The 27,583-nt window shown below is 45.8% G+C and overlaps 1 protein-coding gene across 1 annotated transcript in view; it reads left to right on the forward strand.

Moving 5' to 3' along the window:
• The window catches only part of NUP205 (nucleoporin 205), an 839,084-nt gene that overhangs the window by 651,103 nt on the left and 160,398 nt on the right, over window positions 1-27,583 (forward strand). Inside the window, exon 35 of the mRNA XM_085651995.1 lies at window positions 14,186-14,312. Coding sequence (XP_085508121.1) covers window positions 14,186-14,312 — 127 coding nt within the window. The remainder of the gene's footprint in view (window positions 1-14,185; window positions 14,313-27,583) is intronic.

A 27,583-nucleotide genomic window follows, 5' to 3' on the forward strand; every position in this document is an offset into this window, starting at 1 on the left:
TACATAAGTAGTCCTAAGTCCCGTTCCACACTTTACAGCAAGAGCGCCATAGACTTTAAAGGACTATCTTTGTAGAGCATATGAATAGGGATTAATTCTATTTTTCGGATGATTATTTTTTATACAGAACATTCCAGACATTTTTGGCGGCTTAAATATATCAAAAGTACACCATGAGATCCAGAATAGTAAGCAAAACTGCAGTGGCGACAACATTAAACAGGAGAGAAATTGAGCCAAAAGTAGGGCAAGTCAAAATTCCGAGAGGCAACAACGGCCTAGAGTGCTCAACAACTCAATTCAGCAGGCTCGCCAATTTTAATTTCTAACTTTCTTAAAGAAACCTGAGATTTTGACTACTGACAAATATTTAACAAGTTAAAACAAGCTGCCCCTTCAGGTTCTTATCATCAGCTTTGCCAAGTGGAAAGCGAGAACCAAAAAGTCACGCAATCACCACAGGGTAAAGAAGCATTAAATACTTTTTTTCCTGCAGAATCTTACAAATTCATTATAGGAAAGTTCTCTCCGGATCAAATGGAGCATGCAAACAAGCAATCCCGGTGCTATATTAGATAGATCAGCCCATCTTCTCTCCATCACCTTCAAGTATGTCAATTGGTAGACCAGATAAGGATAACTGTAGGCCTGGTGATAGCCAAACGTAACATTGCCCGTTGTTGGGGGGCTGAAATGGCACCACGTCTGTGGGATTGGAAAAATGATAGGGACTGGAGTACGATAGCTGAGAAAGTAGTTAACAAGAATAGGGGTTGCCCTAAAAAATTGAAGGAAATATGGGGAAATTGAAACGAATATCATGGGGGATTGTGTGTCTCCCCCTCACTTTGAAAGGAATTCCAGCCCCTCCACTGATTATATATCACCATTTTAAATATGTGTAGGTGGATGGACAAAGGGTGGGTACTTATCTGATGTGCAATACAATTCTGAAAATATATCGATGTATAACAATGGCGGCGCTATTGTGGTGTTGTACTTTGCTTTCGGTTTAAATAAAAAGATATTTAAAAAAAAATTGCTCTATTAGATTGAGTACTACCAATGATAAATGGGAAGTAGTTTCAAGATGATTGAGCCTCTCCGAGTCACCAATGTGCTTCTGCAATGGTCCTGGCTTGAACTATGTGAGAGTAACAGTCTTCTTTTAGATGCTCCTCAATCAACCCAGGAATATTGAACAAGAACAATGTAGGAGCTCGGACCAGACTGAATTACCACCCCTTAAAATAAAGGAGGCCTGGTCAAACTTACGCTGGTCCACAATGATGAACACACTAAGGGGGATATTCTCGAACGTGTGATAACTACCTCAAAAGTAGCTTAACACAACTCTTCACATCGCAATCTATCGTGGGAAAATAACACTGTGTTAACGTGGTATTCTCAACACGGCGGCACCATGCGTAGACCCACTACAACGCGTCAAATGACCGCGTTAAAACCAACGCAACGCCACAAACATGCGAAACACAAACGCTAAAAAAGCTGTGATGAGGCCAATCGCTAAACAAAAATCAGCGATAACCAGCGATAGGCCTGCAATTCCCACCTGTCATGCTGGAAAAAGCACCATAAAAGCAGAGTACAACAAGCATTTGCAATGCAATAGGTCTCGCATATACGGGAGTTTGAGCTATTGGCATTGTAAATCACAATGCCTTTTATTTATGTTTGGGTTTTTAAAACATAAAATAAAAGGCATTGTCATTTACAATGCCAATAGCTTAAACCTGCGTAAATGCGAGACCTTTTGCATTTTCAATGCTTGTTAAATTCAGCCAAAATAAAAAGCATGTCAGCAACATTGCCACATCTGTACTCTGCTTTACCTCCAGGCCACAACAAGGTAAAATGCCAAAAGTCCACTGACAGCGTGAGGAGAAATATAGCCAGACATATCTTATTAAAAATGAACAAAGTATTAATCAAATGCCTTTACCAGGATTATTTATTCACATTTTTTAATACATTGATGAGGTTTAAAATGTACCTTGGATGTGCTTCAGTATAGATGCGGGGGCATGAATTCTGTTCCTGAATGACCCAATGTAACTCTGAACCCCATGTTACCCCGCCTCCTCCATGAACTTAGAGAGTTTGTGTGTAGTTATTAGGGTGGCATAACACCTAATTTAAAAGAGGAAAATCCTAGGCTAGGAAAGTTGTATCTGAAAGTTGCACCTGCTGACATGCAGCAAGTTAGTAACCTTAGTGCGCCTCTAACTGCCACAGAAAGAAAAGGCGAAGCACTACACCCCGCCAGAAAGATTTTCAACGTGCATTTGAAAATACCGGTGCTTTAGTGAAATAATAATAAATAAATATTTAAACGCTTGCTGTTTCTGTAGAGCGTCATCCCGCACTTCTGTAGTTTGTAAACACTTTGACAAACAGGTGTCACTATTACCCAAGTTAATAGTATTTGAAGGAAAGACTGGGGGCTGCGTGCTGCTCACAGGGTAGCGCCCTCAGGTGGGGGTGCAGACATATCTCTTTGTCTAGGGGGAGACAAAACCCTTGCAGCTGCGCACATTTTACCAGGGTAAAAAAAACTTTAAAAGTGCCAATGACTCATGAGGCTGCCCGGGTACTCTATAGGGGTTTGGGCTTTGTGTATTAAAAAAATACCCTTTAGCTGGAGTTTTCCTTTTAAAGTAGGGGTAGCAATCAGTTTTCTCAAAAGGAAGTGTCAGCCAGCAGGCAGAACTACTTGACCCAGGGAACTTCCGGTCTCAACCACAGAGCATTAGGCCATCAGTGATGTTGTGTGGCGGCCCAGGCGGTAGGAAAGACGCTCTGGCTATCCCCGCTCAGTTATTTTCATGTTATCAAACCTAGAAGACGTCCCTGTGGTGTTTACACACAGACCTGGGCTGCAGGCGGTTAACGGAGGCCTAGTTTACAGAGTGAATATGGGAAAAGACATCGCTGTGAGAAGGTCGACTACGGTTCATGAAGACACACACGAGTTGTCTTGTGGTTAACCGCAGTTGTTATTTTGGAGACGTATTTTAATGTATTGTTTATTAATACTTTGTTTGTCATACAGGAACGCTACAGGTGAACACCCAGCGGCGTGCAGTACAACAACAGAGTAGCAAGATGTACACAAACAAGAAAGACGAAAGAGAAAGTAGAACAGGAGATGGTAAACAAGACAAGCCCGGCGGAGCGTGGCGCGCGCACGCATTGGGGGCGGGGGAGCGCATTCCAGGCGGGGGAGCAGACCCTTTGAAGTGCTCCCAAAAAGCAGATTGCATGGCAGCACGATGCGCGTGATTGTGCGCGTGCTAGCCATGCAATCTGCTTTTTGGGAGCACTTTTCAAACCCGCTTACAATAGTCTTGCTTTGCGATCGCTTACGCGATAGCAAGGCGAGACCTAAAAACAGTGAGATGACCATGTACGAGCTCAACCCCACGTCCGTGACGTAGAACAAATGACCATTGTCCAGCATCACTTAGGCATCTCCTCACAGTCACAATGTACATTGACATGCAGTCTTCATGTAAACTTCGCCAATGCAGACACATGCATGGAACACACAGTGAAACTGCATCTCCCCTTCACATTGCAGAGGGACAAGCAACCTCACCTGCACACAGACGTGTCATTGCCATGATCATTCAATAATGACAGTGAGGACGAATGTAGGGGCAGTGACTCCCGCTTACGTACATGTTGCCCATATTGTGGGACTTGAGTCACAGGACTTGAGTCACAGGGGGCATCCCTTCATCATGGTGGTACATAACTGACCCCAAAAGGAGCCCTTTTGTCACCTGTAGGTCAAAAACGGCAGCCAAAATGGAATGATCTCGGACACACGTGAAACGCCAAAGAGTGGGATACCCTACTAACCCAAAAGGAGCCCTTTTGTCACCTGTAGGTCACAAATGGCAGCCAAAATGGAATGATCTCGGACACACGTGAAACGCCAAAGAGTGGGATACCCTACTAAGTGTGACACACAGAACTGGCATTTCGGTGACACACCCACCATCCATGAACACATCATAAACGTCATCAACCCATGTCGCACTCACACTTGTCCGAGTGATGTGCCCGAACAGATGAATGACCTGCACTTAGAGAATGTTATTTTGGAATGCATTTATTTGCACTTGCTGTGCCTGTGTTTATTCTGTACTGTCCCATGATTGCCAAGGACTGTCACGATGTGACATGCTCATCAGAAGAAATTTGCAACGATGGTGTCCCTGCGGGCTATTCCTGCTGCGGCTGCAGTGGGGTGTGGTCCACCTGCCTCATCATCGTCCGGTGCCTCTGGAACAGGTATCCATGGTGCCTTGCTGCGTACACATATGTTGTGTAACACACAACATGCAACGCTCATCTTGCACACAATGTCAGAGCTGTACAGGAGCCTTCCACTTGTGACGTCCAGGCACCTGAAACGTGACTTCATCACGCCAAATGTGCATTCCACGATGCCCCTGGTGCGTTTGTGGGCCGCATTGTACTGCCTCTGCGCCTGTGTGTTCGAGGCTCGGAGGGGCGTCATCATCCAAGCACAGAGTGCATATCCTTGGTCACCTGTGACAGTGCAGAGAGACATGAGTCAATAGTTGATTCTGCATGATGTGTTGGCAGGCTCACTGGTTCATTGGTGTGCGACATGTGTGACTTTGTGATTCCTGTATGACATGTACTGCTTGTTGCAAATGAGCGGCATCAATGTGTATTGCGTAGCCTCACTGCTGCTACTCCCTTCATGCCTATTTACTAGTGTGACCAGCGCGGTTGCTTCACTTGCACCCCTACGGCGCACCATTGTCATGCCCGTCTGCCCATGTCCACAAGCCTGACAACGACAGTGATGTTGTGCACTGAAGGTGGGCGGCCACGTTTGTGTAGGCCCATGGTAAGGACAGGGCAGACACAGATGTAAAGGTCATGCCTGGCTGAACTCGCCCTGTGGTTGAGGGTAGACCTTTGGCTCATGCTGCGGGAATAGCGTCACACACACAAGTTGGCATGTATGATCCCGGGCGGGCTTGCTAACCCTCATGTACCTCTCGGCCGAGGCCACACTCCGTGGGCATGTTACATGGCACCATTGTACATTGTGTGACGGCTGGCGCAGACACTACACTGGAGACACACGCATCAGTTACCTCCTTGTCAAGGCCTAAACTCAACCACGCCCAGAACCACGTATCGAATGAACATACCCCTACGTCATACGCTGGTCCACTCACGCTCACAGGGGGGTCCGGCACAGCTACATGTCCCAGGTCTGCCCTCATGCATACATAATGACCACACGGACACACTAAGAGAATTTATGGAACTGGCTACGGGCACGTGCGCCCGGCATGTTTTATTGCCAGGGTCACACGTCCAGCGACGCCTGTGCTGGATGGGTGTTAGGTAGTGTAAGCAACCCCTCAGGGGTTGGTTGGTGCTGGCAACAACTACGACAGTGATCAGACAATCAGAAATTCAAAGTACAAACAGCAAGGGTCCATGACATGAGCTGCACAGAGGCAGTGACCCCGGATGCCCTGCGGCCAGCACAGGTACACCCGCAAGGGACGGTGACTTGTGGTGCATTGAGATAGGGCCACGAGTGCTTAGCGGGCCCTCGTTGATGTCCAAGGAGAATGTCACGGAGTGTTAGGGGGACAGTGGAAGGTGTCCATCCAGGGCATGATGCAGAGGGCAGAAGCAAACAGAATCGGGCATTATGGAGGAGTCGAATGCTACAGTCTCCTTTTTTCCCACCACGTCAGTATCAGCTACATGATGAAGACAACCCCCAGGCCATAGACTCAGACGCCAACAAAGTTCATCAGGAGAGTGCCCATGACTCCCGTGGAACAGAGTCAGTGGCACAAGAGCTGTGAAAGGATGCAGTCTGCGATGAGGCCTGTACAATGATATTAACTCTGCGATGAACAAATCAAGACTCTGTTCCAATTGTGTGTCCTACTCGACCACAGTGTGTGCCGTAGGCAGTGGTCAGCATGGGGCAACCGCTGTGCAGCCAGCTCCTCCTGGATCTCTAACACTGATCCATGTGGAGAAGATTCCTGGTTGACGGAGGTGGGGGCACCAGAGCTGACCGGGTGTGCACCCTGCGACGATGTCGTGTCCTGCCTGGGATGGACTGGACTGGATTTGTCTGAGGCCTGCTGGACCGGTGTGTAGGCCTAAGGCAGAAGTCCTCAGGGGCCCACGGACACGTGTTGTCGGAATGCTATGCACAGAGTTGGTGGCACCACATCTAAGGGAGTATAGGGATTTAAACAATGCCATGAATATGTACTCTGCCATCATGTAATCAAGACTCCGTTCCAAATGTGTAACCTACTTGTCCGCTGGGTATGCCAGTGGGGTGCGTCAAAGGAAAAGGAGTACTGCGGGCCTTGCTGGCGGAGTCCGCGATGGTCTGAGGAGGCTGCCAAGGTCGCGGGCCTCTGGCTTGTAGCTGGCACAGGCACGTGGTGGGTACTCTTGAAGACACGCCGGTGTCGGCAGGTGAGAAGTGAGGCCTGGAATGCAATGGGGCGGACAAGACTGGTTCTGGGAGCAGCGGCCCGGGCTGCAGCAGGCGCCCAGGATCGCAGCCACGGCCACACACGGCGTCGGCCTCGTGGCGGGGTGAGAGGCGCCACCCTAGCAGACACGTTGGGCATTCCAGAAGAGAACCACGCCCAGGGCTACGTGCTTTTTATTCACACCCCTAAGCGTGCCTGGCGTACTCCGGGCCAGCACACTCCGCACACGCTTACAGGGAGGAACGTAACGAGCTACATTTCCGGGATCTGCCCGACTGGCTGGGGTGAAATGGTTGTGTCCACAACACTACCAACACCAGCATTATATGTCGACATGGATATGTCTGTGGTCTGCATACTGCAGTCTGTCCAGCACATCTACGCCACACTTGGCATTGTGTACATTCTCATTCATGGGTCAGTTGCCTCCTTCGCTCATGCCTGGTTCCCACCTCTCCCCACATTCTGCGATTGTGTGGCTGAGGTGCCATGCCATTGATGGCTCATGCACATGGCTAGCACAGGTTGCCACAGTAAGTTGTGCTGTTTTGTCTGGGGGGTGGGCATGTTGTTTGGCATGTTGTATGTGGGTTTGTAACCTGTGTATTGCCAGAGTTGTGAGTTGCATGATTGTGGATTGGAGGTGTGTGGTGTGTTCATTTGGTACTTAACAACGAGCACTGCATTTCCGTTTAAGTTGAGCCTTTTCGATCCTGAGGAACTTCAAAGTTTGGTTGAAGTACCAAACTCCTCACTGAAGGAGGGACATATCCTGGAGGCCAGGAAACATGTTCTGCTTCTTCCTCTCCAGAAAAAACACAAGTCTCAATGCCACTGTCTGGGCAATCTTTAGACCAATCTTCCTGTTGTCCATCCTTGCAAAGGTATCTATTGCAGTCTGGCTTCCAGGTTGGACACTGTATGGAATCCACTCTCTGGAGAGGGGGTGGTAGGGGGGCACAGAACATCACAGACGGATCCTGGATGAGAGCAAGTACAGCCGCACTGACCTTACTTGATCTTAGTGCGGCATTCGATACTGTATCCCACTGCACTCTCCTGGCAAAGCTAGTGTCTTTGGGGTCGCAAGGTACGGCACTAGCATGGTTAGCCTCATTTCTTGAGATGCGCTCATTTCAGGTCTCTTCCGGCAGTACTAGATCAAAGGCACATGCACTAAAGCATGGTGTTCCTCAGGGCTCTGCACGGAGTCCGATGCTTTTTAACATCTATGTGCGGCCTCTTGCTGAGCTGATAAAGAGCTGGTGTCTGACGTTGTTCTCAAGTACGGATGACACTGATATCGTCTTCGCTTTGTCGTCCGCACAGGGAAATCGCTCCAGCACCCTAAATCTAGGCCTGAGCAGGATCTCTGCGTGGATGGGCACAAATTCAGCACTTGCAAATAGTACAAAATGCGGCAGCCAGGCTACTTTTTCTTCTTCTGAAGTACGTATCTGCGTCTCATTTGCTTTGCAAACTTCACTAGCTGCCCATAGACAAGCGGATCCACTTTAAAGCTCTGTGATATATATGCACAGGGATAGATCGGACCCTGCCCCGTGGTACATTCAGGATCTGGTGTCACTTTATCAGTCCACTCGCATGCTCTGGTCATCTTCCCAATCCTTGTGCAAAGTGCCAAGAATTTGCTGCGCACACATGGGAGAGGGAGGCTGCTCATTCTCAATTTGGGTCTCCAGCATTGGAACAATCTCCCAGAGTCCTTGCAGAATTGCCCTTAACTTATGGCATTTCGCAAGGGCTTGAAGACCTGGCTATTTTAGTTTCAGTTTAGGGGATGCACTTTCTCTACTTGTGTCTAACGCCGGGTAATCCTTTAGGGTATCTGTGCGCTTTATAAGTCACAAACATAAATAAAAATAATCTAATAACACTGATCTTGAGAGAGATAATCACAGGGAAGCAAAATCCTGAGCTGTCAGCAGATTATTTAAATAACCCTCCTGAAAAAGCCCGGTGCCCTAGCGTAAAGCTTCAGAACCTCCAACAAATGGCACAAAGACCAGTAAGAGATGTCGAGGGACAAATGTTCCATGGCAGCTGTTCAAGAACCAATGTGCAGTGTCCAATCTGGTGAAGCTCAAAGTTTCGTTCATACTAATAAAGTTTTTGAATGTGAAACTGCAACACAAAAAGATTAAAGATGATGACAAGCAAATTATAACAGTAAAACTAACTTTAGCTAGTTGAGTGAGGGCCAATGCAGCTCAGTATGAAAGAATACCAACATTTAACGATTGTCATGAAACTATGGACATCACTACAGCAAAGCTTTTATTGCATTACCCCCCACACCCTCCAGCGCCTTGAGACCATCACCGGTGAATAGCGCACTTTACAATTCCCTGATTGATTGATTGATGCCCAAATATCAGTCTAGGAATGGTCATGATTTATTGAATCGCTGTAACATAATCAAGCTACTGCAAGGCCGGGAAAGCTTAGGAGATTTGAATTCAACTTACATAAAAACTATCAAATTTCTCCCGCCTCGTAGCTCGTTACTAAATGAACCAACCTTGCTGACTTGGGCTAACGCCGATATTGCAGAACAGATTTATTTTAAAAGACTCGTTTAGAAAACGGGGAATAGGATTAACAAAATATATAGACAATGGTTATCCCACCATTTTGGCCAGGCCTTTAAGAGAGCAAGAAATCGAAGCTCTTGATGCAGAACTGAATTCAAAGTCAGTGCGAGTGCGGCGGCTCCTGCAATTCTGTTTTGTGAAATGCTTTTTGTTAGAAATATGTTTCCGAAAGTAGAGTGCTTGCCAATTTAACAATTACATACTTGCAAACTCATGAGATACACTGCCCTGAAATAATAGACTGAAAGGGATCAACAAAGGATTGGAGCCACGTTAACTCAAAAATGAAATGAAGTTTGGCCCAGTTATCGTCTCCTAAAACAAATTGCCGTACCATTAACTCATTTTCCCATAGAGCAACCTCTGGCCTGCATTTTTATCGCTACAAAATCAAACACTGCGATAGACACTGCGTCTGTCACGATACTCTACTTCTCAGTATAACCAGGGTTGGTTTGCAGAATTCTTGAGACATTCGATGAGTTTTCTGCAAAAAATAAAATGGAAATTAATTAGAAAAAACTAAAATTGTCGTCGGCCAGAAGGTGAAGAAAGAAGAGAAGTGGTTCATCATTGGCTATCCAGTTGAAAGAGCATCGGAGTACAAGTATCTAGGAGTTATTGTGGACAGTCAAGGGAATATGCAAGCTCACAAGCTGGCCATTCAATCAAAAGCTGACGCCCTTATTTCTATTAACGGGTTCTTGAGAGGAATGACGATGGAGCCAATGGCCAAAACATTGAAAGTTGGTGCCAGTTCTAACCGATAGACTCTGAAGTCTTTTGCGGAAAAGTCACATATTTTCTGGATTATATCATTGCAAAAAATCAGTTTTTCTCTTTCCAAGAAATGCTACACCATTTGTAGCGCCATTTGGCTTAGATAGGCAGGCGGTTGCAAGTCTTTAGAGGCATTTATAAAAACATGCTTCTAGAGAAGGGCTGCTAAGCCTGACACACTTGACTGTGACCAGGATAGAAACAACCAGTGTGAAAAATATTTGGATGCAGATTTAGAATCTTTACAAAGAAAAGACCAGTGGGCTCTGCTTTTTTAATTTTCAGAATAAAAAAAAAAAAGGTAAATCTATGAAGCAGTTTTTAAGAATGCAGGACAAGGTTCTATCAATCGTTTTTGTGCCTGGATGATTACACAGTCCAAAACACAGTCTTATCAGGGAGTATGCTCTACAATTTGTTTCAAACTAAGATTATGCTTTAAAGATTTAGAGGCCTACCAACAAATGACTATGCCACCTTGGATCAAATTTAAGCAAAGTGATGACTGCAGTCGAGGCTATCATTCATATGATCTGCATTTGTCCTAGTTTACTAGTTGAACGGAGATCCCTGTTGCGAAAACTGCTAAATGAAAAGGGTATTGCTCCTGCAGGCAATTATTGCGTTGCATTGTAGTGTACAATTTGCAATTAAATATTGTTTTTACAAAGTTTATGATGCTGGTGGAAAGCAGATTAGGGAAGGCTAGTCAACAGTGCAATCACTTCGGCTGATATAGCCATCTGCATGAAAAACTAATCTTTCACAAGATTGGTTTTAATGTTTTTTGGTGTAATTTTTATCAAGCTACTGTTGTCCTGCTGTTGCTGCATTAACTAGCTGTATTTTCCCCAAATGATCAGCTTTATTACTCTTCAGTAATTGTTTGATTAAATAATTTATTAAGCCACTGTGGCCTCGCGTTTGCTGCGTTAATTTACGCTAATGTTTTGGACTCCAAATGTTAGAATGTGATATGAAATGTTTTGTACTTTTAGGAAATTGCGTTTTTATTGTTCAGTCATTTTAATTTGAAGATTGTTTTATAGCACACAGCTGGCTGTTGGGTAATTCATAGTAGTTCAACCAATGCTGTTTTAATTTGACATATTTTAGTGTTTTTTAATGCTTCATTGTAACGTTTTTTATTAACCATATACAATAACGTTATCTAATTAGAGAAAATACTAATCACTTAGCCAGAACAATATTCAAGAGACTGATCATGTAATACACATAGGTATTGAGTAAGATTTAGACCAGCTCCTTACAAATAGTAGGCATGAAATAAAATACTTTGTCTGTCGACCCTGGCCAGGCAGTTCCTGCATCAGTCTAAAGGTTCAGAGGTTACTCCAGAGGGATGGTATATTGGCCAAGAGAGTCTTCCCAGCCGATACAGCTGTCATCCCATTTCTTTTGAGAACATGGGTCTGGCAGGTAACATGCAGGTGATCAGGGAATCAGTCCTCCCAGTCCCCTTTCTTCACAGCAAAAGCCAACAACTTGCTTTGCTTTGTTTTTAATGGTGTGTCCCAATCCTGTGAGTGGCAGGATTTTTCACTTCCTCCCATTGTATCATCACGTCTGGCAGATGGGTCCTACAAGTCATGCAGCATAGATGTGCCTACCCTTTCTTTTTGCCCCGACAACTCTTCTCTCCACTCCCCCCACTACAAAGCTGCACCTGTCCAGTCTGTTCCAAGAAGTGAGTTTTGCTCTTAAAAGATTCTGTCGAGGGTTATGGACTTGTCCTGTCTGTGTAAACTGCTATGGTTTATTGAAATGTGCCAGATGATGGTACATGTGTATGACTCAAAAATGCAATAAAGATTGTGTTAAAAAAAAAGTCTTTCCGACTTGAAAAGAGGAGTAGATTATTACTCTTGCTATTTCCCTGTGCTGGAGAAGCACAGGAGTCTCCTTCTGGAAGGAAAAATTCAAAAGGCTCACGCTGGGCCATAACTATTCTGCTGTGGACTCTGGGACCTGTATTAGCTCCAAGTCACTGGGTCACTCCTGGTCCTGCTCCAAGGTGCCTTCTTCTGGGAAGCCAAGGTCCTGGGAAAGTAAAGCCACAGGTACAAGAAGTCCAAGTGGGACTTCTTCTCATCCTGCCACTCCCTTTCCTGAGAGAGTTTGTAGTGTTGGCACTTCAAAGACCAAACTCCACTGCGTTGTCTGTCTCCTAGCCTCTTACGAGGCAGGCACATGTCTCACTTTGACATTACCAAAGTACTCCCTGCTTTAGATGATCCCAGACTGTCCCTCAATGTGAGTGTTAGCATAGGCTAGAAAGCCTTGTTTGGTCAGATTCTGACACCATTTACCATTCCAAACTTTTCCTCATGACTAACTAGTTCTCCGAGCAGCAGATGTGTTGGACCTACGTCTTATTACACAGAGTAAGACAAACAGAAATTTTGCAGCCTGGGCCTGCTACTTCAGATCCCTTATTACCTTTTAACGAGGTTCTGATGGAAATCTTGCAGTTTTGATCCAAGCCGTGCTCAACTCCTCAGTAAGTTCCCCAGTATTTAGAAGTGAAAGGCCCTTCCCTGGAAATCCAGCCTTATTGACTCAGCACCCGACTACCGAGAACTTGGTATTTCAGGGTTCCATTAGCAAAGCAAATCGTAACATTAATGGTCACTGAGAGTCAATACTCATTGATGACTTCAGCAAAAGAATCTTTTCCTGAGGACCATGAATGCCGGCTGCCTCCTGCGACGTCACAAGCACACTTTATGCGATATGACCAGTGCGATCTATCCGCCATCCTTGACTAATTCAGGAAAGCCTTCCCTCATGCAGTAAGGTGGATAGCACTGTGTGTGACAGACCACGAGCACTAGTACCCTCATCAGACTTCATGCATGGATGCACACCACAAGACTTTCTGGCAACATGCAGAATCTCTTAGGGATGTGCCAATTGATGACGCCAATATTGTTTTGCAACAAAGCTCATTCTATGTTGGAGTGCTTCAAAGACAGCTCTGAATGGGTCTGCTCCTTAGGCTTGCTATCCCCAGTCTGTCCTTTCCGCCAACAATACTGAGAATTCAGAGTATCCTCTAGAGGTCTGTCGTGTTGCCAGAGGCAGTCCTCAACAGCTAACATAACCCTTGTGTGGCTCAAGAGGGCATAGTGGTGTCAGAGGCTGTGGACACCACCAAGGGCAGCAGTCTTCTTCCTCACCTGGCCCAGCTGCGACCAAGTGGCTTTGATTCCCCCTTCCATGTTCATGCACGGCTGGTAAGAAGCAGAATTAGTATTGTCTGCCCTGCTGTTATCCTGTAACTTCAGACCATTGGGTACTGCAGATCATTTAGCATTGTGCCCTTCCATTCACATACAGCTACCCCAGACAATATCCCACCTGTTTGTATGCAGACCTCAGAAGATTATGCCTCCTTCCTTGTGGTAGAAGTGCAGTCACTACTGGCCAGATGAGCAATAGAAATATTGCTAGAGGGAAAGGATATGGAATGCTACTTTTATGATTTTTAGTGCCCAAAAGCATTGAGCACTCAGGTTGATTCTGTCCTTTGGCACTTTAACACCTTCCTTTAGTAGGACAAATTCTGTGTCTGAATGGAGGGGTTCCTTTCTGGTCGCTTTTGTGCCTTAAATTGTTCCATACTAGTGAGCATTCCTTGAGTTTAGCCCGCTTCCTAGTGGACCTGATGCCTTGCTAAAAATTGATATCTGCCTTGCCCTGGTATACACAAACGTCTTCATCTCTGATAGGAACTAAGTTTGCTCTAATACATGATAAGCATTGTGCCAGTAATGCTGTCTATTTGAGAAGGGGTTGGGTCTTTTCATATGCACTGGTAAGTATTGTTTTCCTAATTCTTTGTGGGCAATGAATTGGGCCTTCTCTTAACAACTGAGTTTGCCTTCCCTACTGGATATTACGTTTAATCCTTCCCTTGAGTTGCATTTGCCTTTTTCTATATTACATATGCTTTATTTTATTTGATATCTTCCTCGTGTGGTGCTCTTGTATTTCCTTTCTTGTAGTGTATTTTTTAACTTGGGTAATATTTCATAGTTTGCTTCTCAAAGACTGATAGTTTTCATTTTAGTCAATACTTTGGGCTCTGAATTTCATTATTGAAGTTTCTTTCCTGCATGGTTGTGTGATTTTCAACTGTCTGTTTTTTCACAGCAGTTGGTACCTTATTTCTGCATATTTTAATAACCTTGCAGATGTTTTTTTTTTTTTTTTACATAGGTGTTGCAGTTCCTTATTGCCCATTCAGACACAATCCAAGCAATTCTACGGTGTCAGGAGGTGAGTGCTGGGTCGCTGAAGGAGCTGGCCTTGCTAACCGGAATCATCAGCAAAGCAGCACTTCCAGGTAAGATGAGCATTAAATAACACTGTACCTCTCTGATATGGAAGCTGGTGAGTTGTAATGACTTTTTATAATCCTAGAGCAATGTGATCACCAAAAGTACTCAGAGTATTATTGTTGGCTTAGCATCCTTTTTAATGTTAACACTCGCCTACCTCCTTTGCACAAATCACAGATATCTTGCTTGAATGACCAAATGAAAGAATAGTTAAAGCTTTAATAAAGCATAGTGAAGTCATGGTGATTTATTCTTTTTTCATCCCCAGCCCGTTCTGCCTAAACAATAGTGTAGGAAGCTGGCTCTCTATGTAGTGCACCAAAATGAGGTGCACTGTGCAGAGCGTCCAGGCAACCCTTACTTGTTTACAGAGGCAAACATGACAGCACTAAATGCTCTCTTTTGTGGTAGTGTGGGCAAGCAGTTAAGGCTTATGCGAGGATAGTGCTAATCAGTTTTTGTACTCACAGAGGCAATAAATGACACACGTACTGAAAGAATTAATCCGAAACCTATTTAGAAAAAGAGAGCCTCCTTTTTGCCCATCTTGAGGGTTTTCTTGAACAGTGAATTCTTCCCTGCTTGCCTTACTGGAATCTCATTAGATAATTCAAACTACAGTGCCCACAGAGCTTTGTCTTTGGATCCCCACCAACCAACATTAACTGTTCTATGTTCACATGTGTAGACACATGTCACTGTTTTGTCCTGGTATTTCTCCTTACCTGCTGTTTGAAAATTGACTTTGCCATTGCTGGTAAAAATAAATAAAAAAGGATATCACTTTCTAACCTTTAAAAAGATGCCACGGTGAGCATCCCAGTGGCCCTCTAACTGACAAACACAGAGGGTAAACAACTGGACACAAGTTCCACATATGTGAAAATCTCTATCCTGGAATTAATCTTTAAAAAGGCATTACTGCGTGTAAAGCTCCAATTCTTAGGACAGGTTGAATCACTCCTTATTTCACTAAACCAAAAGATCTATTAAATGTGAAACTAAAAAAATGAAGTTTTCGGTGCAGGTCTTAAAAGAAATCAATTTGCCTGTTATGAAAACTTACTTTTGATAGTGACTTCTAACTGCAAATTCCACATCTTGTGAATTTCCCCAGGCGCCAGACTAGATTAGGAAGATTTTCATAGCAACTCTCTAGCGCACTGTAGTTGGAGTTGTGTGGCTCCACTTCAGGTCCGCCACAAATTTAACATTTGGTCCTATATACTAGTGGCGCGCTGACGTCAGTTTCTTTCTGATGTTTTTCGTGCCATCGGAGGCAGAACACATAGCATTCACAATATGCCAGTGTGCAGATCTCAAATTTTGGGATCTTTTTAATAGACTATGTGTCCATTCCACAGAACAGGAAGGAGGGCGGGTTGGTGAGAAATCTGCGGTTAGTCTTTACCGGAAAATGCATCACCAAATGTAAGCAACTTGTTCTTCTGAGAGTCTTCTAACCACAGATTCCTCATCCTGTGAATAGATACTGAAGCAGTATTCCAAGTGGTGGGTCTTGGAACTGCTCAGACCAGAAAATCTTGCAGGATTGACAGGTCGAAGTGCCTGTTCTGCCAGAAATAGCTGTCCAGGCAATAGTGCTTTGTGAATGGGTGTAGGGAAACCCACGAAGAAGCCTGACATATGTCCAAGACTAGCACACTGCATCCCAGCACGGTGATAGCAGCTTTTACGCCGGTGAAATTGGTAGCCATAGCAGATCCTTATACATAATGCAATCCATCAGGTGCTAGTTCTTTCATAACGCTGTTCCCTTTTTGGCTCCAGAGAAGACCACAGAAATTGTTTGTCTAATCGATGGTCTCTGATTCTATCAATGTAAAATCGGAGGGCCCTTTTAGGATCAAGATAGTGGAGCCGCTCCTCTTCCTTGGATGGATGAGATGGGGTGTAGAAAGATAGCAAAATAATGAATTGCTCTAGGTGGAACACCTTTGGCAAGAAGCCGCTTCTTTCTGAAGCACCAGTTTGTCCAGAAAAAAGACGTGTATGGTTGCTGGACAGGCAAGGCCTGGAGTTCACTCATTTGTTAAACAGACTTAATAGTGAGGAGGAACACTGATTTATATTCAAAAGGAGGACAGGACAAGACAGGTGCCCATCAGTTCAAAAGGAGTGGAACTTCAACTGAGAACCAAATTGAGGTCTCACTGTGGCATCCCAGCAGATGTTGACAGGAACATGTGGATCAGCACGTTCACGAAAGCCATTACAGCCAGTGATTTGAAAAGGGATAACTGATCAGGCAACTAAAAAGGCCGAAAAATAACCCATAACTGTCACCACAGCAAAGCCTTGCTGGGCTAGAGAGAGACAAAACAACAAAATGTTAGATAGCTTTGCCTGTAAAGACAGAAGGTCACAGGAGGAACATCAAGCAAACTTCCCCCAGTGTCCTGTATATACAATTTTGGTGGAAGGCTTCCTGGCTGCCAGGATGAAAGCAACTACTTCGGGGAAAAAGATCGAAAGCCATCAACTTTCGCCGGTCATTCTCCCCACATGGAAGTGTAGGTTGTGCAGACTCGGGTGCAAAACCTGGCCCTGCTGTTGCGACAGGATGTCCTCCCAAAAGTACAGCCGAATCAGAGGACAAAGGCATATGGCCACAAGATCTGGGGTACTACAGTCTCCTTGCCCAGTCTGGAACCACTAGGATGACTTGAACTTAGTCCTTTTAAAAAAAATCTTTTTCAGTACTATGGGTGGTAGGGATGGAAAGGCGTGCAGGAATTCCAAGCCTCAGTCCAGATGGAAGGCATCTCGGAGGGAGAACCACCAGCATGCAAAAGCTTGATATTGCGTGTTCTCTGCAGTGGCAAATAGTTTAAGCCAAAGTTCTCCCTATTGTTGGAAGAAACCATGTGCCACCAAAGGGTGTAGCTAGTGTTTACAAGAGAAGGTGTTACCAAAGGTAATTAGCCTTTTCACTTCTACAGAGTTAATGAACATCAAAAGGGAGCCTGATGCGGTCATAATGGCAGATCATTATAACTCAGTCATGACTGAAGTGGCAGGTGATCTTTTTCCTACTTAAATTAAAAAAATATATATATATTTCAACACAATGGTTCTCAAAAGAAATACACAAAGAGAATACTAAGAATGACTGAGACTGACGGGTAAAACCCTTCTAAATCAAGCTTAATAAATCTATGAATCAACATAAAGTCTATAAAAAATACATATTTGAGGCCAACACTAATTTCTTTAAATTGGCAATCAATCTGGCTAAAATAACCCTAATGCAGTTTTAGAACTTAAGGAACAATATCTTAAAACCATCTCTTGAACAGATTTCAAGGAGAACTGCAAAACATTTTTACACACCTTCCATGACAAAATAAATGGGATATAACCCTCTGTCATGTCCAATAAATCAATACATTATTTGAGAATTGCAAAGCGGGATCTGCCCTTGTAATCTCCCTGGGTAGTTTTTTTTAGGTCTAGCCTGGGCAGCGCTTGCGCTGCTCTGCGAGCCATGCTGTATTGGCGTATGGGCTTTAAGCTCCGCCCACTCTCCGCCCATAGTTGTCATTGGCTTGTGTCATTGTCCTTCGTAAATACTGGCTTCTAATTCGTTAATAGGCTTGTTAGTCCCTCCTTAGTACCGCCTTGCCTTCATTTGTAAACTCCCTTGAGGACTGGCCCTTTTACTTCTGTTGTTACAGGGTAGTTCTTATTTACTCTGTAAGCACTATTTTCTTTAATGGTTTCTACTACTGCAGGCACTACATACTTTCCTGCAACTCGCCGTGCGTGCTTTTACAGGGCGCTTTTTCCCAAGAAAAAAAGTTTGTCAGCTTGACAAACAAATGCACTTTTTTGCTAAAGGCGCCCCATACTGCGATTTCACTTTAATAGCGGCCGCGGACCTTTCTTTAGGCACGGCTCGTCTAAAAAAAAGGGGCGTAGCCTTTTAACATGCAAGCGCAGCATGGAGCCTTGTAAACAACAAGCATTTGCAATCCAATAGGTCTTGCTTTTTAGAAACTTTGACCTATTGGTATTGTAAATAAAAGTGCCTTTTATTATTATTCAAGGTTTTTTAAACACAAGTACACAAGGCTTTGTCATTTACAATGCCATTAGCTCATAATCTTGCAATTACGAGACCTATTGCATTGCAAATGCTTGTTGTCTTTGGCTACCTGGTTTTTAACTCTTTACTGAGAGTGAACCTCTCTACCGGAGTCTCACTCATTGTAAATTCTCATTCAACTGGACTGAGTGCTAACTGCCAGTGTCCGTCTTTTAAGATAAGATTGCTGCTGAGCAACAAGGATAAGAGGCTTTGGGCTACTTACATATGAACACATCCATGTGCGGGCTGTATGTGTGTCTACTTTCTTGTGCAGCCCGGTATATTTTCTCAGGTTGCATGTCATAAGAGGGACTCCTATGGGATCGGCACAAACCAAGGGTAGGCCTTATAATGTGAGTGGGCATTCATAGTGTTGGTCTGCGGTGCTTACTGAAGGTCTGTGGTGCTTAAACTGTATTACACATTATAGGCAAAAGCTGCACTAAAGTACAGTGTTGCCCCACTTAGGCCTGCAGGGTCCAGCAAGGTAACAGAGCGCTCCCTTATATCATACATCTACTCCTAATGGCAATTGGGGAATTGTCAAATGTCTCTGCCTCAGCTCATAATCAGATTCCAGGCCTTTTTCCTTCTGTGCTTGACCAAGTTAATTATGCTGTTCTCTAGCAAGAGGATCAAAGGCATCCCCACACAATAGAGCCATTAACCGTGCTAGACCAAGTTACTAGGAAAGTATGGGATGGCAAATCTGAATCTGTTCATGTGCTTGTCGCACTGCTCCTTGTCTGGGACAGCCCCGGTCCCCAGAAACAAATGAGAAGAGGCAAACCTCGGGGACAAACACAGGAGAGGCTTGCCTTTGAGGTTTTGGTCGGAAGGGGTCAGGCTGATGTATCAGCTAGGGGCCGAGCTGAGGTTCTCTGGGGAACTCTTTCCACAGACAACTTGAAGTCATTGGATTTTGGAGTAATTATGTGGAATTCTTGTAGGACGCTGGCTTTTTATTTAGTGATGCCAAAGTAAGGGCAAACCATACAAAAAGTCGGGACAACCCTTATTGATTTACAGGGCCTACTTTAATGATCCCAAGTGCTCTATTTGTGGTAGCATAGGCATATCAGAGGGGAGTGTTAAGCATTTGCTTTACACACGCAATCAGTTAGTGGTTGACACTCAATAGAAATCCGAGCACAATTTATAAAAATTAAAGTTTTTTTAATAAGAATTGAGACACCAAGTTCTTTAGAATCACTTAAGTTCAAGCAGAGTTATCGTTTTTAGAAGAAAAAGGAAAAATAGCGTAAATAACGGTTTTGAGGCATGAGCCTCGAACGCTACAGTGTTATCCTATTGGAGACAAAGGCACACAGCAAACAAGTACTTGCAGACGGAGTTCAGACGTGTCCTTTGGTACTAAGGGGCCAAGGTCCAAAGACCCACAAGCAGTTTCACTTTACCTGCTCTGGGGTGTCCGGGTACAGAGCGGCTGGTTGGGAAGGTAGCCTTGAGCGCTACACCGTTGAAGTCAATGGGACTTTAAACAAAGGCTGTAATGGAGGACTTGTGGTCAAGTCTGGATGAACCCAAAGGGGGGCTCAGGACTCTAGGCTAAGGTGACGCAGTCAGAATTCTTGGACCCAAGCTGGGGAGCTCGGTTGCAGAGGGTCTTGGCTGGCTGGCCACTTGAGTTTGAGGCGCTCCCGGTGTATCTCTATCTGTATACCTGCAGAGGGGAGAAAACAAAACAGCAGGGCCACCCTAGTCGTAGGTCTTGTCTGTCCTAATGTCCCTCAATGTACTTGGAGGCTTCCAAAGCTGTGGGGTTTGGGCTGGACATGAAACCAGCCTTGGCGGGTGCAAGGGCCCCGGTACGCAGGGTGTTGATACTGAGCTGGAGGTGTGGTGGGTCTAGCATCTCAAAACTCTGCCATGGCAACCTCCTCCTGAAGTGGTGATCCCTCGGTGGGCCCGATGGCCAGCAACACGGTGAATCGAGCAGATGTGGCCCGTGCCTGCAGGTGCAGGGGGATGGCTCCTACATCCCAAGGGAGATGATAGCTAGTTGTCGAAGTGCAGGACAGTCCTCCAAGTGCTGGGGAGGATGCACAGCCACAGGGCGAGTCGTGTCTATACAGTTGTTAAGGAGCAAGCAGCAAGGCATGGTTTGGTGCCAGGTTCTGTGCAGGTGCTTGCTTTTCGCTGGGGTGATCTCTTCTTTGCCCTTCAATTCCCAGGAAGTCGAATCTCCAGGCCTGGGAGTATGACATAGTAGCCAATGGGCTTTATACCACTAGGGTGACTATGCCGTCTAAATGACCACTTCCTTTGGGGAGTGGGCATTTTCCTGACCAGGAAGTCCCTATTTCACCAAAAACAAGATGGTGAAACCCTTCTCTGGCTGTTCACTTCAGGTAGCCCACCTTAGGGGTGTGGATAGCCTATGGGTGAAACACGCGTTCTGCATAACTAATTTACCGCCTGCTCTTGTGCTAAAATGGTCCCCAGGTCTGGAGGGGAAGTTGGGATTGCATGTCAAAGGCAGCAGAGGCTTTGATGCCTCTGGATTTGATATGCCAAATTGCTAGCCATCCTGCTGGAGGAGGTGAGAACACCCTCTGCTGAGCATGCATTGTTCCTAATCTCAGAGCTTGGGCTCTCCCTTGCCGGGAGACAGAAACCCGTCTGTGGTGATCGGCTGGAAGATACCAATAAGCCAACACACTAAGAGGTGCCCTCTGCATGCATGTCCTAATAAATCTGATACTGGCATCAGTACAGATTTAATAAGAAAAGGTGTTTGATCCCAAACACCATGACTTTTCAGTGAAGCAATCATGTAGCTGGGTAACTCGTAATGGCCTGTGCCCAGTACATGTCCTCTAACATGACTTCCTGAATACTTGCAATGACTAGCGATGGAACTAGGCATCACAGGAGCATATCTTCGCATGCCGATGTGCCTTCCATGTAATATAATACATTCTACCTTAGGGCACTAAAAGCCTGCTGTGTGGGTAACTTACATATAGTACATGCAGTGTACTTGGACATTGCACACAGGGAGTGGGCAATGTCGTGTTTTCAAGCTGGCTTGCACCCTTTCACACATCCTGCAATGGCAGTCTTCCTGCAGTTTGAGTGCAACTATGCACTGGGTACCAGGGATACCATTTATCAGTCTTACGAGTGCTAATGTCCTTGCCAATTGGATTACGATGTGTGTAGCTTTTAGGGAAGTGGCACTGGGTCCTGGTTAGCAGGAACCCAGTGCAGTTCTAATCAAAAGTATAATTACTAGTGGGAAAAAAGTGGGGGTGACCATGTCCTAAAGAGGCTTTTTACTGCAATCCTAGAAGGGGCCAGGGGTGCATGGCTACTAGAACTTTCCAACCCCACTCAAACCCCTGCAGAAGAGAGAGAGAGATGAAAAGACACTGGACCTGGATCGAACGCAGCAAAAGAATGAATGTCCAGCAGGAAAGAGATGCCACCTGAGCTGCTGCAAGGATGGACATGAGACATTGACTTCAGCTGACCCCCAGGTCTAAGAGGGTTCTCTCAAGGGCCAGTAGCACAGTCCCTCTTATGCCTCCTGAAGACTTCTGGCTAAGGCTGACCACCAGGAGCAAAATGTTAAAATCTGCTCTACGGAGCCTGACAGATAACCTTTTAGAGCTCGGTCCCACAGAGGAACCAAGTGAGAAATGGAGCATATGACTCGCCACTACCCAAGAAGAAAATCCCTATTGGCAGGGACAAGACCCCGGGGGTGGGCCCAGCATCATTTTTTTATATATAATATAGATCTCCCTTGGGGTTGTGTATGTGGGAAACCCCCTGCCTGAACGTTGAGTGGCCCACCCCATCCCCCATAATATAAACTAACAACTGGCCAAGTATGTTGCTCGTGCCCACGTCTAGGAGTAAGAGCATGACAGCCTCTTGTCCCTTTGCCCACACTTGCAGCGGGCAGAAAAAAATTGCACCACTCCCACCCGTATGGGTATGAAGGGCGGCAGAAGAAAAATGCCAGCTCCCATGCATTGCACATGAGGTGTTCAAGCTAAGTGCACGGAGCCAGGGGAGCATTGGGGCACCCATTTCCCCTGCCTTGTCAGCACCTAGGTGCCCGGTGGGCTTGGATTCCTGGTAATTTGAAAAGAAAAATGTGAGCCCAGTAAAAACTTGCCTACAAAAAAGCTGCTGCTATATTAGTCACTAACCAACACCTCGAGCCCCCTATACGCCGTTGCGAGGGCTTTTAGAAGGAAAATCCTGCTTCCTTGTGGTGCCCCACAGAGGTACCACCAAAGTTTTGGAAATGTGTTGTGGAGGGGGCTGCAGAGAGCGCAGCAAACCCCCAGCCCCCCCACCCTTCAGTAATGTCTTTATAAGTTGTCCTAAGTCTCCTAGGGGCTTTGTATATGCCTTCGGGCAAAGTTTTCCCTGGATTTATAGCTCTCCATTAGCCTGTAGTATTGGTCATGGACTGAAGAGGGCTGAAATCCCTAGAGGCGGGTCCTAAAGTTGCATTAACATCTTGGAGAGATTAAAAGAAAAATTATAGAACATGTTTTTAAATTAAATGCTTTATTGACAATTGTGATGGTTAGCAATAAAAGGTTTTCCAGTACATTGAATGCTATTGAACATTGATACTACCCCAATTTACTTTATTTGTGGGTTGTAACATTATGGTATATTGATACTGGCCCCATTGATTTCAGTTAGTGAATTTTAATTCATAGTATTTTCTAGTGTGTGTCATAAAAGTACTTTTTCCTTTTTAAAAATAAAAGCACTGACTGGACAATTATATTTTGAGTGTTGTTGCATACCAGAGGGCTGGGTGTACTAGTCCACACCACCTGCCCTAAATAGGTCTTGGACTGCTCTGCTTCACTACCCTGAAAGGGTCAAATGCTACAATAGGGCTCTTGGTTCCCAGTAAAAAGACCATAGTGGACTTATTACTTGTAAACAACTCTCATCTTTTGCAACTAATAGCCTAATTTCTTTTCGGATGTCTGATTTGGAAGTCTGCAATGGTTCTGAGGTGGTTTGAATCACAACTGTCCAACAGCTCCCAGCAAATGAAACCGACACATGCCCCCTCATGCCCCGTCCTCTTTCAACAAGGAGCTCCTCAGAACTCTTCTTTCCATGATGCTCTTTGTCTGCACATGACACTTAACCCTTTCCGTGCTCATGACGGAACCACTCCGTCATGAGCCACGGGTGCTGTGTGCTCATGACGGAGTGGTTCCGTCATGCTGCGGCCGTTGGCGGCAGCTCCGCCCACGCGGCGCTAATTCCTGCCTGTGCGGGCGATTAGCGCAGTGGGCGGAGACGTGACGGAACCACTCCGTCATGAGCACAGCTCAACCGTGGCTCGTGACGGAGTGGTTCCGTCACGAGCACAGCGCCACCGCACCTGCCCCCAAACCCCCCCAGCGCCGCGGCGGAATTCCTGCCGCGGCGAAGGGGTTAAGACATTATAACATCGCTTTTCATCTGTACACTGACGATTCTCATCTGAACCTGAATGGTTTCTTAGCAAATGACAATGCCAACCTTGCTAACACTATCCAGAACCCCCAATGCTGGATATATCTCAAATTGCACCCTCTGATGACTAAATTCCTCCTAGTCCCACAAATTCCTCCACTCCGGTGCAAGGATGACTTGATGCAACAAACGCACTGTTGTTGGAAGTGCAAATCTTTAGGTTTCACCCTCAGCAAGAAACTGTCTGCTCACCCACATTAGCACAGTAACTGAAGAAGCACAGTACCCAATCAGACTCCTATGAGGAATGAAGTCCCTCTTCCAGCAGATAAGTACTGTCATCTCACAACCAGACTTCAGTATCTCCCTTCCATTTGGCATACCTAGAATCCACTTTGCCTCTTTAAAAGGAGACCTTAATGCTGCCACTCATCTTACCTCTGGCTCATGGACATCGGATCTCATAATTGCAATCCTGTTCACTCTTAATTAGTGTCAAGGCACGAAGATAGGTTAACACTAACCTGGTAAGCCGGATACAGCGGGAGTGATGGAAGATGCTAAGTTACCTTTTCCTCCTGTATGGAACCACCTGCTGGTATGTATGAGACCACTCAGCAGATCACACCACAATAGGGGAAAGGGAAAAAAGGGACAAACGAAACAAAGTTGCAGCAGTGAAAACACCCAGGGGAGCGCTGGTTTGGAGTTGTAGACCTCACGCCTATGATAGCCCCGTGTTTCCTGTGTAAGAGACACAACAAACCTGATTTTCCACACTTATCTTTCAGTCGTTATCAATGTTAACTATGTGATGCACTGCATTTTATATTTAAAGCTGCTGCACGCATTCCACTTAAGAAAAAAGGCACAAAAGGAAAAAAGAAAGAAAAGAAATCAAGATATGTTGGAATCTCTAATCCTCAGTGCATAACGTACTCTCTGTAACACTGATACAAGTTGGCTACTCAGCAGACAGTCAATACAATGTACTTATCTGTAACCCGATAGTCCTCTGGTAATGAGGTCTGTTTCTGTAAGGTTCCAGTGTGAGTTACTTCTACTTCACACTATTTGCGTGTGTGAACAGACAAAAGTAATAAACAAAAATGGTGCTGAAACAAAAACAAGCACATGAAGCCTTTCAAGAGCTCATGAGAACAGTTGGTAATCCTTCCGTGTCAAAACCAACTGAAACGCATCTGTGCGCTTCTCAAATCGCGAAGGTGCTCAAGTGCTCAAGTGAAGTGCCTCCATGCGCTTTCAAGGACAGTGATCGTGCCCCAGCGCGAAGGTGAAAAAACTAAAGGAAACGCATCCAAGCGTTTCTTGGGGGTGTGCCTCTCTTTCCTTGAGGCCAATACACGGCAGGAGCGATATATCGCGCCCCAGCGCAAAACGAAACAAATCCTTGTAGATCGAACACAGCGTTCTCACAGGACTCCTGGAAATGTGCTGAAGGCAGTTCAGCTCGTACGGCAAACAGGATCCGATCTCAGGTGACAAGCACCGGGGGAAGTACGGGAGTTCCGATAGAGAAGGAAGACAGAAAAGGAAACAGGACTACTGCCTCCCTCAGCCTTCTAGGAGACGTAGTTCACCCCATGCACTCCACATTCATTCCTTCGTTTTTTCCTATGGTGACTTTCTGTCAGAATGCCTGTGCTTAACTGTGACAATTAGCTTCCCATCAAAGCAAGATGTGTATTCAAGCATGCCTGCAATGTTCATAAGCCTATATAAGACGGTTCATCAAATTATATAGCCTGGGAGTTGGTCATCTCTGACGGCTCACTATCACTTCAAATTGCAGATTCTGCTCAGCATGGGAAAGTCAAACTTATTGAAAGCAAGCCCTCTAACTTAAGCTTTTCCAGTGAATAGATCTAAAGTCTGAAATTCCATCCCTCCCACCGTCTGGGCGAACTCTTGATATAGTACTTTAAGAGGGAGCTTAAAGCTCTATTCTTCCAACACCACTTCCTTATGGGAATGGCTGCTTGACGTTGTTCCCAGATCTGGAGGCTTGAACAGCTGGTCATAAAAAAAGTAAGAAAATGTTGATGGTTACACTGTATTGTATTAACTTTGTGTGCGGCTTCTGTCTCACCACTTGCTTACCATTGAAACTCCCCTCACTGAATTTTTACATTGAGCATCCTAACACCTGTTGGACCTAAAAGCTGATGACCTTCTTAGCATTATATTTATAAACTTTATTTCTATTTTGTGAGGGCCTCATTCGCTAGATAAAGATCCAGGTCTTACCTCTACTCCTACATTACCACTCACTACCAGTTTTCCTGCCTATTGCTAGTAATCATAGAATAGCTTTTTTGTGGTGCACCAACTTTATTCTGGGAGTAGGCTCCTTTTTTGCAGTTTTCTTTAGTGACCGCCTACATTTTCAATATCTTTTTTTTCTTTTCAATAGGCTTTCCAGCAGAAGGGGGCAGTAGCCTGTCCCTGGTTGGCTGGGTCCCCCCATCCTCAAGATGGCGGGGACTCGAGGTTGTGCTTCACCTCGCTGCCCCCACCTTAGGGGTGGAGTTGGCAGAGGTGGGCACACCTCTCTTCCTCACTGTTTTAACCGCCGGGTCTCCCGCCCAAAGTTGGGGGTCGAACCAGTGGGGTAGGTAAAGGGCAGGGACCAATGGGGTCCCTGCCCTGGGGTGGGTACACCCCCTATTCTGCCACTCTCCTGTGGGAGGGGGGCAGTAGCCTAGTCCTGATTGGGCAGGGCTTCCCATCTTCAAGATGGCGAGAGCCCGGAGATGTGCTTCACCTCGCCTCCCCCACCTGAGGGGTGGGGTTGTCAGAGGCTGGCACATCCCCTGTCCTTACTTGGGGTTTCCGGCCAGTCTTCCCGCCAGAGTGGGGGTCAGAACCGGTGGGGGCCAGTTGCTGGGTACAGCAAATGGCCTGGAGAAGCTCACAACGGCGGCAAGCCTTTGAAGCTTCCCCCTGCAGGGGCTCTCCATCCAGGGGTCCAGCAACATGTCTGCTGTGTGGCAGCCTAGGCAGCCTCTCAGACAAGATGTGGATTGTAGGTTCATTTTCAGGGGGCATCTCTAAGATGCCCTCTGCAGTGCTTTGTACATTAAATCCCACACTGGCATCAGTGCGGGTTTAATGTGCTGAGAAGTTTGATACCAAACTTCTCAGTCTTCAGTGTTGCCATTATGGTGCTGTGGAGTTCGTGTTTGACGAGCTCCCAGCACCATATACTCTTAAATGGCAGCACTGCACTCACAGTGCCCAGGAATGGACCTGGGTACTGTAGGGGCACAGGGCTCATGCTCCTGTGCCCACACCACTGGCATAGGGCACCCAGCTAGAGGGGTGGCTGATGTATGCCAGGGCAGTGTAGCTTGTGGGCATGGCACACAGGGATATGTGCCATGTCGACTCTCTGTTTTGTCTTGTATCCAGACACCCCGCCTGCAAGGGCAATGTGTTTGTGTTAGGGTACAGGGTCTCTAAGGGTGGCACAATAAGTGCTGCAGCCCTGAGAGGCCTTCCCTGGTCACAAGGCCCTGGGTACCTAGGGTACCATTTACCAGGGGCTGACATGTGGCCAGGGTTTGCCAATTTGGGTTTTAGGGAAGGAACACAGGCCCTGGGCACCTGATTGACAGGAGCCCAGGGCACACTCAGTCAAAGTACATTCAGCAATGCAGCAAAAAGTGGGGGCAT

This window comes from Triturus cristatus, chromosome 4_1 (assembly GCF_964204655.1).
Source record: "Triturus cristatus chromosome 4_1, aTriCri1.1, whole genome shotgun sequence".
NCBI lineage: Eukaryota > Metazoa > Chordata > Amphibia > Caudata > Salamandridae > Triturus > Triturus cristatus.